The sequence below is a fragment of the Micromys minutus genome (assembly GCF_963924665.1).
Source record: "Micromys minutus genome assembly, chromosome: 1".
In the NCBI taxonomy this organism is placed as follows: domain Eukaryota; kingdom Metazoa; phylum Chordata; class Mammalia; order Rodentia; family Muridae; genus Micromys; species Micromys minutus.
In genome coordinates this window covers 31,172,232-31,188,247 of record NC_137969.1, presented here as the reverse complement: position 1 = coordinate 31,188,247, position 16,016 = coordinate 31,172,232, and the positions used below count along the sequence as shown (strand labels likewise).

General features: G+C 45.1%; 1 protein-coding gene across 2 annotated transcripts in view; it reads right to left on the bottom strand.

Moving 5' to 3' along the window:
- CCM2 (CCM2 scaffold protein) overlaps positions 1-12,205 on the bottom strand; it is a 48,578-nt gene extending 36,373 nt beyond the window's left edge. Inside the window, exon 1 of one of the 2 annotated variants that reach the window (XM_080926047.1) lies at positions 12,072-12,205. In XM_080926047.1, the coding sequence (XP_080782173.1) occupies positions 12,072-12,101 (30 nt within the window). In that variant the 5' untranslated portion in view covers positions 12,102-12,205. The remainder of the gene's footprint in view (positions 1-12,071) is intronic. The other variant, XM_080926048.1, reaches the window with a different exon arrangement.
- Positions 12,206-16,016: the final 3,811 nt, after the last annotated feature.

Genomic DNA, 16,016 nt, shown 5'->3' with positions numbered 1-16,016 from the left:
AGGGGATACTGAGGATCTCTGAAAATTCAAGGCCAACTATCTACTTAGTGAGTTTCAAGAAAGCCAGGGCAGTGACAACAAACCCTGCCTCAAATAGTAATAACGTTAACAACTAAAATCCCTATTCAAGGCTGGGAATATAGCTGTCACTCAGTTGGTAGAATATGTGCCTAGCAAGTATGAGGCCCTGGGTTCAACCCTCACATATGATAGCAAATACTTACACGAGAGCAGGAAGATCAGATAGATACTCCAGGTCCAAGATACATAGATAGCAAGGTTGAGGCCATCCAGGGCTACCAGAGACCTTGTCTCAAAAATAAAACCTTAAGAGGCGGTATATTCTCGTTTTGTTATGAAGACAGGGTCTCATTATGTACAATCTGGCTTCAACTTGTACTCTTCCTGCCTCTCCCCTGGAGTTCTAGAAGTACAGGCACATGCCACTACAGCTCATTCCTAACTAGTGCTGAAATGTTAACATGGGGAACTAGGTGGAAAGCATATTGGTACTCCCAGAGATGGTGGTGATCTATTTCTCAGTAGAATTTTTGGTTCTGCTACAATTTGGATGCTCAATTTCTCCCCAAACAGCCTGTGTGGTAAATGTCTGGTCCCCAGCATTTAAATTTGGTCCCTAGTACTAGAATTGGACATTTGGGAGTGGGACTTGTCAAAAGGTCCTGAAGTCGCACTGTTTGTGTGTGCACCCCTCCCCCCTTCAAGTGTGTACGTGTGTGTTTGAGCTCGTACACCAACCTTTTGCCCCTGGCTCTAGATCAGGAGGTTCTGACACATTCCCTCTTCCACGTGCCACCTGAACACAGATCCAACACTGGGACACTAAATCACAAAGCAGCCTTTTAAAGATATTGTCTCCAGTGTTTTGGTATAGTTTACAGAAAGCTAACAAGTTGTCAATGTATGCATTTGTCAAGACTTAATGTGTAATGGAGACTATGCACATTTCATTGTTTATAAATTGTCTCTCAAAAACATTTTTTTTAAATTGCAGGACCAAAAACATTTTTTTTTTAAATTGTAGGACCTTATGTCAACCCAGCACACTGGAGGTAGAAGATATTTTTCCAGGCCAGCCTGCTCTACATAGCAAGTTCCAGGCCATTCCAGACTACACAGCAAGATCTTGTCTCTATATAAATAAGAAAGAAATAAAGAAGGAAAGGGAAAAGGAGAGAAGACACTGGAAGATGGGTCAGCAGCTAAGAGTACTAGCTGCTTTTCCGTAACTCCAGTTTCAGGGGATCTAAAACCTTTACACAGACATGTATGCAGGCAAAACACCAATGCACATAATTCCCAGGGCAAGGAAAAAAAGAAAGAAAAGAAAGAGCATTTGAGAGGCTGAGAGTCAGACAGATCTCTTTGAGTTCAGGCCAGCCTGGTCTACAAAACCAGTTCTAGGATAGACAAGCAGCCAAGGCTACACAGAGAAACCTTGTCTTGAAAAAACAAAAAGGAAGGAAAGAAACTTGTTAACAAATTTCTGGTTAATAACATGAATGCTGACATATCCTGGGGTAAAGTAATGTCTGTAAAATCCTTTGAAACAGTGCTGGAGAGATGGCTCATGGTTAAGGTTAACACTGAGTTCTATTCCCAGCAACCACACGGTGGCCCACAACCATCTACAAGGGATCCAATGCCCTCTTCTGGTGTGTCTGGGGACAGCAGCAGTGTACTCATATACATAAAATAGATAAATAAATCTTTTTTAAAAAATTCTTTGAAATGCATCAGAACAGTCAGTGACTGGGCAGGATCAGATAACTAGACAGGATAAAGGATGCAGTCAGGACAGCTGCGGGACCTAGACAGTGGGTAAGAACAAGCCAGTCCTGTACCTGGAAGGTGGAGTCAGGATCATTCAGGATCACTCTCCCTAAAGCAGAGTTTGAGGCCAACCTCCCCTATGGAAGACCCTGCGGTTACCCAACCCACCCACTCCCACAACAAACAAACAAAAAAACCAAGGCAGGTGTGGTGTCACATCTTCAACCCCAGTGCTTGAGAGACAAAGGCCAGCCTGGTCTACAATGAGTTTCAAGACTACACAGTGAGAAATTGTCTCAGCAAACAAACAAAAACAAACAAAAAATCAAAGTGAAGGGCAGTGGTACATATTTGGGAGGAAGATGCTGGAAGCTCAGGGTTCAAGGGCTGCCTTAATTCCCCAGTGGATTTGAGACTTGCCTAGGCTATGAGAGACTGTATCTCAGAAACAGGGAGTGGAGCTAGAAAGATTGGTTCAACTCCCAGCACCCACGTGGTGACTCACACTATTTCTAACTCCAGTCCCAGGGAACAGGTACCAGGCACACACGTGGGACATAGCTACAAGCATAGATAATCAACCACATGCATAAAATAAAATTTTAAACTGTAAAGTAGGAGAAAAGCTGGGGAGATGCAAACATCAGAACCTGGGCTCCAATCCTCATGGAAATGCAGGTGTAATAGTGCACACCTGTAATCTCAGAACACCTGGAGAATAAAAAGAGAAAAATTATAATTCATAATGAAATGCTAGAGAGCTGGAGCAGCTTAGCAGCTGCTCTTGCACAGTATGTGGGTTCAGTTGCCAACAACACCCACACAGCTCACAAATGCCTGTAACTCCAGTTCCAGGGGACCCTACGCCCTCTTCTGGCCTCCTCAGGCACTGCATGCACATGATGTACACACAGATTCAGGTGAAACATTCATATATATATATATATATGTATATATATATATAATAAAAGTAAATAAATGTTTAAAAACAAAATAAAATGCTGCGTGGCAGCTGGGTTAGCAAAGGAAACTAGCCGGCCAATGTGATGAACACCTTTAATCCCAGCACTCAGGAGGCAGAAGCAGGTGGATTTTCTGAATTTGAGGCCAGTCTGGTCTGTAGAGTTCCAGGATGCCAGGGTTACACAGAGAAACTCCCCCAGAAAACAAACAAACAAACAAGCAAACAAAGAAAAGGGGAAGAAGAAAGATCAAAAGCCCAGAAAGCCAGCCCTGTGAGTTTCAAGATAAAGAGGACATTGTGAGGAGTCGCAAGACAGAAGCTGTTTGGGCTCTGACAGCCGATGCCTGCCGAACTGCCAGGAGCTAGGGAAGGAGTCACTGAACAGCAGACACACAACAGCCACATGAGACCCGGATATACTCGCATGTGACAGGATGCCAGCCTGCCTATCTAGGTCGTCTCCTTTCTCTTTACATTTTTTACTTTTATGTGTCTGTGTGATTTGCTTGCATGTATGTGTGTACGTTCCACATTCACACCTGGTGGCCAAGGCGGCTACAAAGTCAGATAGGATTGTAAAACAGCTTCTACCATATTTATTCTGGGAATCAAACCTGGTCCTTTGGAAGAGTAGCTGGCCAGTGTCTTTCTTAACCAATGAGCCATATCCAGGCCCTCCTCCTCTTTGAGACAGAGTCTCACTAGGCAACCCTGACTAGCCTAGAACTCTCAATGTAGGCCAGGCTGGCCTCCAACCTCCAGAGATACACCCGTCTGTGCCTTCTTAGTAACTCACTCCATGTAAAGCAACAAAGGAGACAGAATTCTCTAAGTCACAGAAGATACATCTCACAGTACAACACATGAAGTAGGTTAAAAACTGTCAGAAAGACTTTAATGGAATTTTAAACTACAGAATGGATACAAACACTTCTCACCCCTCAAAGCTACAAGTAATCGTGCATGTGAAGTGTACTTTACACCCAGGTGACAGCACACGTGGAGTCCTATGTGGTAAGAACAGCAACATGCAGGCTTAGGCTCACAAGCAGAGTTCAGCGTCCTTTCCACCTCCCCAGGGGACACAATACACCACCTTAAGCCCCAAACAAAAGCCAAATTCCAACTTCCTCCTGTGCTTATTAAAGAGGATTACTTTCATTGTATACACTTAATGCCTGTAGTCAAATGCCTAATTCTTCACACAATCCAAACAAAAAACTGTTACCAATCAGGGACACTTGAGAGGAAAAACGTGTCACATATTTGGCACCAGCACAGAGGTAAGGAAAAAAACTTTCCTATTTGTACTGGAAAAAGAAAAGACCTGGCTTGGGGGTGTGGCTCCGAGATAGAGCCCCTGCCTAACATTCATGAGGCCCTGGGTTTTTCAACCCTCAGTACCAGAAACCCCAAAAAACCAAACGTCTATTGTCTCACTGGACAATCCAAACATAAACCCTTTCACTGCTCATAGTCATCTGAGGAACTGCTGATGCTGCCAAGCACTTGCCATGAATCCCAGCACAAGGAGACAGACAGGCACATTCCTGGGTTCAAGGCCAGCCTGGTTTACATAGCTAGTACCAGGCCAGCCAGAGCTACACAGATCCTGTCTTATCAACAACAAAGCAAAATCTTGTTGTTTCTCTCAAACTAAGGGACAAGTGTAGCAGCAGCAAGCACACTGAAGGATCTAGCTTTACAATGGTGGCATGATTTTTTCATGCTAGCCACTCCTACTACAGAATCCTAAAGACAAAATGTGTTCCACCGTGGGGTCTGCACATAAAATACTCTATGTGGTTCCCTGACCATAAGAGTGAACTGCAGCATAAACGTTATGACGGTTTATGCCTGCATTCCCAGCACTCAGGGGGTTGGAGATGAATCATAACCACAAATTCAAGAGTAGCCTAGGCTACATACACAGTGAATTCCGGGACAGGTACGACAAGGTAAATGCTATCCTCAAGTTCCCTCAAATAGAGTGAGATGTAACCCCGTGGTTGTTACAAAATACAGTAAGAGCTTGTCCAGAGTGACCCGTAGATCAGTTCTCAGAAACCTCCCTAAGAACACAGTCCTCCCACCTAAAAACTGTCCTCTAACAGTCAGCCTCAAGATACCCTGCTAAGGGACTGAGGAGGTGGTTCAATGAGCAAAATGCCTGCCACACAAGAACAGATCCCAGGCACTCACGGAACACACACACTGTAACCCGAGAGCTTGTGAGTGGATGATCACAGGGGCTTGCTGGCCAGCCAACCTTAACGGAGACGGGCTCACGGAGACCTTGTGTAGTCTCTGCCTCCATGCACACAAGAGCACCTGAATAGATGTGCACAGGTCTCACTGCTCTTCCCTTTTCCTCATACACATACTGCACAGAGAAGAAATACGGAAAAACAGCTTTGTTTTCTAATGTTCTAAAACTGGCATGCCTTTAATCCCAGTACTCTGAAGGAAAAGGCCGGAGGATTCGGAGCTTGAGGCCAACCTGGTCTACAGAACTAGTTCTAGGACAGCCAGGGCTACACTGAAAAACCCTGTCTCTAAAAGTAATATAAATCAATCAATCAATCAATCAATCAATCTTCCTAGGGCCACACAGACATATCATAAACTCATGGTAAAAAGCCCAGATGTTCATTCAGTGGTACAACACTTGCCTAATATGCATAAGGCCCTAGGTTCAATACTCTGTATTGCCAAAAATAAATAGTTAATTTTTAAAAAATGGCTTACTTGAACTGCTGAAGCTTATTCTCTGCCAGCTCTGGGAGCTGAAAACTCAATCATGGTGTAGGCAGGGCTACTTTTCCTGGGTTTCTCCTATGCATGTAGTTGGGCAGCATCTTCTTCCTGGATCCCAACTGTGTCCCTATCTCCTCTCATAATAATGCAACTCAGATCACAGTGAGCCTCGGGTACAACACAAGCATCTCTTGCCAGGTGTGATGGTGCAAGCTCTGATTTCAGCACTCTGGGAGGCTAGGGTAGTTTCCATAGTTTCAAGGCCAGCCTGGGCTACAAGGTAAGCTTAGGGCAAACTAAGCTTGAGATCCTGTCCCAAAAACAATCAAGGAGAAGCATTCAGGCACCTCTTTAAAGAGTTCCCCCTCCACATACAGTCACCTCATGAGATAGTGGGGGTTTAAAGACAGCATATGAACCTAAGGATGTAGGGACAATTCAGCCCACACAGGTACAAGCAGGAACGAGACTAAAGGAACAAAAAGGGCTGCCTACACATCAATCCTGTTTGAAGTCAGCCATGGGGGCTGCATTCGTACTTGAAGTTTTCATCATCGAAAGGTTCTCCTGATCATTTCTTTCAAAGTTCTTCAACCTAGGCTCCACTTCCTAGTCGAAGCTGCTGGCTGCCTGTGCCTGGCACTGGTGGTACTGACCAGCATTCACCTAATGGATAAGTAAGCAGATTACTACAGCACACCTCTATAGCAGCTTCAGTGTACATAGGCCAACATTAATCTCCTGCAGCCCATTAGTCTCAGCAGAGTTAAGGGCGCCTCTACTGCTTCTCAGGGTCTGACCTTCAGTGGTAGCCCCAGATCCCCACCTAGAACTTGGTGCTGTCTTCCTATCTTTCCTAATATACTGACGGCAGCACCTCTCATATTCTTGGGTTTGACATCTAAGGGGCCAAATTCCCGAAGTCCTTCCTTCTCCTCTCTATGGTAAGCATGGCACGGGCACTTAGTAAGGATGACTTAGTACTGCACAGTACCTAGGCATGGTGACAGGCACAGCTACCATTTCAGCACTTGAGAGGTAGAGGCAGGAGTCAGTAGTTCAAGGTTATCATCAGCTACATAGTAAATATAAGGCCAGGCTAATTAACAGGAGATCCTCTTGGGGTTTGTTTGTTTGGGGGAGGGGTTGTTTTGGTATTGTTTTAAAAGTATGGTGTCCCAATGCTTTTAATCCCAGCACTTGGGAAGCAAAGGCCAGCAGATCTGAGTTTGAGGCCAGTCTGGTCTAGAGAGTTCCAGGACAACCAGGGCTACATGGAGAAACCCTGTCTTGAAAAAGCAAAAACAAAAAGCCAGGAGTGTTACTGTGCCTTTAATCCTAGAAATTGGAAGAGGGAGACAGAGTCAGGCAGAGTTTAAAGCCAGCCTTTTCTACATAGCAAGTTCCAGGCCAGCCAGGACTATATAGTGAGATCATGTCTCAAAACAGAACTCTCAGAGATCCACCTGCCTCTGCCTCCCGAGCACTGGGAGTAAATGACAAGTAAATTAATATTCTTTATCACCATTTAGTATCTAATCCTACATTTCCTGGGACTACCATACCTTTTTTTATGTTTAAGTAAAGCAAATAAATTAATCAACACAAAGTATCTAACATGGCTCAGATGGAAACCATGGCCATTTTGCGCTCCAACCTCAGGGCAGAGTCATCAAAGTAGATACTAACAAATCAAGCCAAATGGCAATTTTCTTGAGTTGTGATCCTCATTCAGGTAGACTATAAAACATACTTCCCTACTCGGGTACACACCTAAATTTGTTCAAAAAAACTCACTTGATCAATAGATGAAAAAGATGGCTAAAGGTATCAGATAGTGTAAGTTCACACACCAGGACCCACATAGTAGGAGAGGGTTGTCTTTTAAGATTTTACTTAGGCTGGGCATGGTGGAGCGCGCCTTTAATCCCAGAAGCAGGTGGATGTGTATGAGTTCCAGGCCAGCCTGATATATATAGTGAGTTCCAGGACAAGCAGGACTATGTAGAGATCCTGTCTCAAAAACAAATAATTAGATAAAACAAAAAGATTTTATTTTGACCAGAAATGGTGGCACATGTCTTTAATCCCAGTGCTTAGGACGTAGAGGAAGATAGATCTCTGTAAGTTCAAACCTAGCCTGAGCTATAAAGCAAGATCCAGCAGGGCCAGGAAAAAATGGTCAAACTCTTGTTTCAAGAAAAGAAAAAAAAATCTGTCTATCTGTGTGGTGTGTACCCATGGAGGCCAGATGAAGGCATCAAATTCTCTGGAACTGGAGCTACAATTTCCAGCCACCCAAAGAGTATTAGGAAGTGAGCTCACAGCCTACAGGTTATTCTTTGACCTCCATATGCCAATTAGTGGACACACACAGCTAAGTACAGGGCTGGAGGGTTTGTTCCTCTTGCAGGGAACCCGGGTTCCATTCCAGTACCGACACTGCAACTCACACATTCTGTAACTCCAGTTCCGGGGATCCAACGCCCTCTCTGACCTCCTTGGACACCTGCACACACATGGTGCACAAACATATATTAGGCATTCATTCACATAAGAAATCTAAAACATTAAAAATAATAATTTTAAAAAGTATTTACTAGCCAGGTGTTAGTATATGCCTGTAATCTCAACACCTAGGAAGAAAACTGTCACAAATTTAAAGACAGTAAGTTTGAGGATTACCAAGTCTACATGGCAAGACTGTGCTTTAAAGAGGGCCAAAGAGGAACCAGAGATGAAGCTCAGTTGGTAGAGTTCTTGCCTAGCATCCACGAAGTTTGTACAATTAAGCCCCAGCACTCCATAAACAGGTAAGGGGTTCCAAACTCACCTGAAACATGAGACCCTTGTCTACACGTGCGGGGAATTAATTAGAGGGTCAGAGATAGGGATATAGTTTACTTAGCAAAGCATTTGTGTATCTTGAACAGCTATCCTTAAATCCAGAGGAGGTGCCACGTGCCTGCCATCCTAGTACTCAGGAGGAAGAGGCAGGAGGATCAGAAGTTGAACAGTTCAGTCATTCTTAGTTCCAGCCCAGCCTGGGTTGTTAAGTGCCTGTCCTTAGAAATGGGTAAGAAGACAGAATGTAGCTTAAATTGATAAAACAACTGATTGGCTATCACACACAAAGCCCTGGATTTAGGCCCCCTATGTACACCTATAATCCCAGACCAGAGGTAGAGGCAGGAAGATGTGAGTTAAAGGTCATCCATCCTTGACTACATAGTAGGTTTAGACCAGTCTGGCCTATTTGAGACCCTGTCTCAGAAAAGAGGGGTAGGGGAGAGGTCTACATTGCATCATATTTAGTATAGTAAAATACTATACATGACCAACATCTAAGAATATTCTGTACATAAGAGCCTTATTCAGGGCTGAGGAGATGGCTGAGGAGTTAAGATCACTTACTGTTTGTTCCTAAAGAGGATTCTAGCTTAATTCTCAACACACTACCTTGTGGCTCATAACTGCTTCTAAGTCCAGCTCCAGGAGAAGTCATTGCCTCTGGCCTTCACAGGTACCCACATTCACATGAGCAAACCCAGACATGTACATATACAAAATTGAAAGGGGCTGGACCAATGGCTCAGTGATTAAGAACACTGGCTGTTGACTTGATGGGTAGGAGGGTACGCAGGGGGAACCCCATACTCTCAGAAGAGGAGATGGAGGGAGGAACTCTGTGAGGAGAGACTGGAAGGGGGGAGCAGCATTTGGGATGTACATAAAAGAAACTGGTTAATTAAAAACAAAAAGAACACTGGCTGCTCTTCTAGAGGACCTGGGTTCAATTGCCAGCACTTACAGGGCAATCTGTAGCTCCAATTCCAGGGGATCTGACACTTTCACACAGACACACATATAGGCAAAGCACCAATGTACATAAAAATAAGTCATAGGGCTAGTCAGCCTGTTTTTCTGATGCACTCACCCCTCTGGCCTGGCTGGGGATTGATCCAACTCTACAATAGCTAGCTCCACAAGCTCTCTAGCTTTTCTTTATCCCCATGATTGAGCGTTCATGAACACAACTGGCTCAACAGACTGTTTGACGGAGATATATAGTTCACCATATTTCTGTTGCTATAGTAGCTGCAAGAATGGCAGGGCAACACCTGGGGCTGCCTCCACGAAATCTATTTGGTCCTCGGGAATCACTGGTTTTTCTGTCTGAAGAATAGGCCAGTGTAAAGCCATTGTTTGACAAGACATCAAGTGTCTGAGACCTGGAAAAGGCCTGCCAGTCCAGTTTTGAGACAGGTTCTTATATCCTTACATCTTATATCCCAGGCTGGCCATGAGCCACAGTAAGCTGCCAAGGATGACCTTGAACTTCTGAGCCTCTGACCTCCCCCTCTCAAGCGCCAGGATTATAATACACTATCATGCCTCTGGGTCATCCAAAGCACTGGGGATCCAAACCAGGGCTTCTTTCCTGGAAGGCAAGCAGTATACCAAACAAGCTACATCTTCAGCACATATTCCTATTTCCATATTTCATTGAAATATTTCCTATTTCAAGCTTACAGCTCTTTCAAAGAGCTGGGTGCATTTAAATGTCTAAACTGTAATAAAACGTAGGAAGTTTGAAATTGTGGCCAAGCTGTTGTGGTGCACACCTTTAGTCCCCAGCAGAGACAGGAGAATTTAAGTTTAAGGGCAGCCTGATCTACAGAACCAGTTCAAGGATAGCCAGATCTTCAAAGGGAATCTCTGTCTCGGGGTGAGATGGAATGAATTGATTAAATGTTTAAAACAAGTACCTCTTGTTAACTATTATGAAACACACTTAAACTCCTAAGTTGGAGTTGATACTACATATTAAACAGCACTTTAAGGAGTCAGGTGTAGTGGCACAGCTTTTAAGCCAGTTCTGAAGAGGCAGGATTTCAAGGAGTTCAAGGCCAGCCTGGTCTAGATATCTAGTTGCAGGATAGCCAGGGCTGCATAACAAAGAAACCCTATCTCAAAGACAAACAAACAAACAACTGAGGAAGGTTCTACCAGCTCTTGATCAGAAGATACCTGGTAAACTGTGTTAAGTCATGACCTACATAGAAATTCAGGTCCCAAAGGCTGTCTCGCCTACTTACAGGGAACAAACTGTACAGGTGGCAGAATGCCTACAACTGAACAGATCCCCACACAGCGCATTACCTCCTTTAATAGACAATGAAATTAATCATTGCCTCTGTCTGTAGTTCACCACATGTAACTGTAAGATTTTCTTGCTACTGATCCAAAAGCTGGGGGGGGGGGTCTTAATGCGTCTCTGCTCCTCAGCTTTCTACCCAAACTTGTATGATATAGAAAACAAAAGCCAGCCAGGTAATTTGTCCCAAACAAGAATGTGGGCCAGGTGTCTTACAGAGCACTAAGAGTGTGTTGCAAATACAATGACTAGTCTCCAGGGATGCAGGCTACTGGCATTACAAAGACCAGCTGGTACAGTTCAGCATCATCCACACTCTGGGCCAAGTCCTTCCTAAAAGCACCCCTCTTTTCTAGCTAATCCCCCCCTTTTTCTTTTACAATGCTCAAATCCCCCTCTTCTATACTTGTAGGCTGAATTACTTCATGGGGGTGTTTCCCAGCCTTTAACCATCTTCGGAGGTTACAAGTTGATAGGACATCTAAACAGCAAGTACAAGTTTCTGTCTTAAAACAAAAGAAAGTGGGGGTCAGCGCCGCTGGCCTGGACTCCCTGAAGGCCACCTGACCACACTCTATTTCAAGTAAGACTTTCTGAAAAATGGGACACCTCCTAAAACAAGGTGAGTGGTGTGGCCAATTAAAGGCTACAAGGAGGCCAGGTAGTAACTGAGCCCGGACATCAAAGTCTGTTTTAAACTTGTCCACAACGTGCACACATTTATCAAAATGAAAATGACAGGCAAACATGAAGATTGCAAAGCATTTATTTGAAAGGGATACATTTTATCAAGCCCCACTTTTCGCTTTAAAGGCAGTTAAAGCAGTTTATCCCCACATGGTCTTCCCTGGCTCCTTAAAATATTCTTTATCAACTACTCAAGCCTGTAATTAAAGCCACATTTTTAAACTACAGAAACGAAGGAGCCTCTTGAACCATGTCCTAAATCTCACTGCCAAACATAACGTCACTAAAATCGCTCAGTGGTATTAAATACGAGCGACAGTCGACGAGCGAAACCCGCTGAGAAGCTAAGTCCATCTTTGCTTTTACTGGACATCCAAAAACAAAGCCAAGTGGGCAATAAGAGCCTCGCCGGTCACGACATAGCCCAATGGCCCAAGTTCCAGCTCAGGCCACCTTCTGGCCCCTCGCTGGGCCCACTTCCTTTGTGGCCCCAGCCCGTCGCGCGGGGAAGACGGGCCCCCTGACAAGCCGTCTGGAGCAGACCGGGGGCGAGCAGCAAAAGGGACCCCCCCACCGGAAAGGCGCGGCACTTCCTCTGGGAGCCGCAGGCCCACCTGACCACTGTCCCTGCCCGCTCCGCCGCCCGCTCACCCCGAGGGACCCCCACCCCACGCCCCCGCCCGGCGGCAGGACGCGCCGGTGAGCGCTCACCTTCTTGCCCTTCTTGCCCTCCTCCTCCATGTCGCCGCGTGCGGCCCCCGCGGCCCGCCCCGGGAGCCCCACCGCCAGCGGCCGCTACATGCTCGCTCTGGGCCCGCCACCCCCGCGCTCACCGCGCCGCCGACCCGCCCGCAGTCTCCGCCCCGGCCGCGCCCCACCCGCACTTCCGGACCTAGGGAGCCGGCCCACCGCAGAGACCCCGCCCCCTCGTGCCCCGCCCACAGCCTTGGCGCTCCCGCACTTCCGCCCAGACTAATCCTCTGGGCCCAAGGAGGGCGCTGCCTTGCTGGGCAAACTCTTTCCCGGATGCTTCAGAAGAGACCCAGGATCACTCCGGAGCTCTCACGCCTCCTCAGGTCCTAAGGAGCACACCTGCCTATTCTCCAGTCCTTCCTGTCCCCTCTGGAAAAGCGCCCCAACACCCCCCAGCTCGCCCGAACCCTTCAGGGCCGCGCGGGAGTGGATCCAACTTTTCAATTCTGCCGCCATCTTTAGGGAGGCCGACTTCCCAGCCTGCCTAGCGATCAGGGAGGCGGGCCTCAAGCCCCTGGGAAGGGACAGAGCCACTCTCCAACCCAGGTTCTGGGCGCCCTGCCACTTGGCATTTCTCCCTTTTTACTCTGAGCCACAAGGAAATCCTCTTCTAGTAACTTTCTGGTCTGGCTGGGCGTGGCAGCTCACTTCTGTGTAATCCTAACACTTGGCTTAGCTGGTAGAGAGAGGAAAATGAGTTCAAGATCAATCGTAGCTGCAAGAGACTTTGAAAAAAAGACTCCAAAAATGTACAATAGCTGCCAACAGCAATCTCCTTGGTAGTGTATGCAACCTGTTGTCTGTATGGGTTGTCCTAAAACATCTTGAAGATAGGATTATGGTAGATATTCAAGTTCCTGAGCTTACATTGTTTCTAATTTAGGCTCCAGCAACGCACGCACATATGCAAAGGTGCATTTGGGAAGCTGGAAAGCGTAGTGTAACCAGGGTTAACATTGGCCAAGTCATCATGTACATGCTATAAGGAGCATGTGGTTGAGGCTTTATGCGGGATCAAGTTCAGCTTCCTTGGCCTCCAGAAAATCTGCATCTCTAAAACGGAAAGTTTAATGAAAATACATTTAAAGACATGCTGAGAGGCAGGTCATAAGATGTGGCTGTGAGTTCCCTGGAAAGTTATGGACCCTATGATCCACCCAACCCTCTATGTTAACTAATCTCACACCCAAGCCAAAACTACTGTGTGTGTGTGTTGGTTAAGCTTTATTCTCTCCTAACCTTGGCATATCAGGAAGGTTAAAAATTAGAACAGCAAGAACATTTGGGGCTTGCCAGAGTAAAGTTGTAGAATTTTTAAAGTTATTTTTATTTATGTGCATTGGCGTTTTGGCTGCATTTGTATCTACGTGAAGGTGTCAGAACACCTGGAACTGTCATTACAGATGATGATAAAATGCCATGTGGGTGATGGAAATTGAACCCAAGTCCTTTGGAAGAGCAGCCAACACTCTTAACCACTGAGCCATCTCTCCAGCCCCCACGTAGTAGAATCTTAAGTCATTGTATGTAGTTACTACATTCACAGAACAATTTCTGAGGATCATGTAAATTTTCTAAAGCAAGTTGCAAGTTGGCATCCCAGCAGGTCTCTGTTTTACTGTTACGTCAACACACAGTATGGACTTTACTGATCCTAAATTAATACTATAACTGGGCCATAGTGGCACATATATTTAATCCCAACACTTGGGAGGCAGAAGCAGGCAGATCACTGAATTGGAGAAGAGCCTAGTCTAAACAGAGAGTTCCAGGACAGCCAAGGCTACACAAAGAAACTGTATCTTGAAAGAAAGAAAAAAAAAAAAAAAAAAACTAAATGAAACCAATATTTATTTTAAAATACTAAGTATCCTGCAAATTGTAGTATGTTTTCTCAGGGCTACATGCACATCTTAACCAAAGGAATCCATGCCCTCAAAGAGATGATTCCTCCCATTCCAGTCCACAATTCTGGGGGAGGCTCATGAATCCCTTCCTAGTCCATGCTAGAATGTTGACTGGCTTGATCTTGTGCAGGTCTTAAGCAAACATCCACAGCTGCTTTGAGTTCATGAGTGCAGGAGTCTTGTCATGTACATAAGACAGTTACACAGCCTCCGTCCTCCCCCCAGCCTCTGAACTGAGTCTCTATAACAATCTTGCTGACTTGGCACTTGCTGTGTACAGCAGGCTAGCCTAGAAATCAGAGTTCTGCTCTCCCTGCCTCCCAAGTGCTGGGAGTAAAGGTATGTACCCTGCACCTCTGGCTTTTATGATCTTTAGATTTCTCTTCAGTGATGGTTCTTGAGCTTGTGGGGGTCAGAGGATGGTGATGTAGATGTCCCATTTGTCACTGAGCATTCCATAGGAACTTATTCTATGTGTTATTCCCATCTTAACTAATGAGCCATCCCTCTAGCTCCTATGGCCTGGATTTTATTTCATCTTTTAACAAATTGTAGTTGCTAGAGGAGAGGCTGAATGAAATGGAATTATTTCTTCCCAGCTCTGACCAAAGCTAGAAACAAAACTGAGGCTAGTAAGCATAGGAAATAGTTTCATAGCCTAGGACTCGATCTGGTTCTGAACAACCACCTCTTCTAATACTGCAACCTCGATCCTTTACTGCCCATACTACGCACAAACGTCCTCTCTGAATAATGCATTCAGCAGTCTTGTACCCAAACCTGCATCAGGCACAAACTGCTCTCTCTGAAAAATAGTATAAATTTCTCTACCCCTATACAATCAAATTTAGACAGTTTTATTCAGTTATGTCTCTAGTGCATCCTGGTACAGGGTGATGACATTGTCCAGCATGAGCTCTTTCGGGATGCATGCAGTTACAGCAAATCTGTGGCCCCAAACAAACTTTCAGAGAGAAGTCTCCATTTACTAACTTATGCCAGTGCATAACTGGGTGTGCACCTGATTAAAACCAAGTGTTATAGGAAGGGATATATGCAGTTGAAAAATTATTATCTGGCCTAACATATCAGTCAGAATAGAGAACTAGCCATCCCATACCCCATAGGAGCCAAACTCCCTCTCTTGAATCCTAAAAGGAAGCCCCAAATGATTGGGCCTGACTACTCTGACTCATATGGCCTCTCAGCCCTGTACTATAGCTTTGCTCCCAATAAACTTACTTGTTGCAAATCTGTGTGAGCCATTAGTGTCCACCAATGTGACTCAAACTAGAGTCATATGGGAAAAAGGAACCTCAGCTGAGGAATTGCTTCCTTTCATCAGATTGCCCTGAGGAATGTCTGACAGGCATTTTCTACTCTTTTTTAAAGATTATTTTTACCTGTATGAGTGTTTTGCTTGCATGTATATAACTGTATTACCGTGTGTGTGTGTGTGTGTGTGTGTGTGTGTGTGTGTGTGTGTGTTGTGCACCTGGTGCCCATAGCAGGCAGAAAAGGACATCAGATTCCCTGGAACTGAAGTTATAAACAATGGTGAGCTACCATGTGCTGGGAATTTAACACAGACCCTTGGAAGAACATTATGCGCTCTTAAACATTGAGCCATCTTTTCAGCTCCAAATTTTTTTGATTAGACTGCCCTGGAGCTCCTGAGTCTCTCTGTTCCCTTTGAACCACTTGAAATGCCCTCACCTCATCTCTACATACACAGTCCATGTTCCAAGTAAAATTCCTTCTACTGATGATCATATAATGATAACTATGTAAATAAATTAAAATGACCAAACAAAGCAAGCTTAGGCTTTTCCAGAGACGTGTCCAGAGCTTGCTATACTAGGGAGTTTGCTATGATCATCATGTTTACAGACTCAAAGACACACATCATGAAAAAGCTTTGTAGTAGAAAACATTTTGTGAAGGTTCTAATTGCTGGGCATGTGGCTCACTACATCCTAGCACTCAGGAGGCTAAA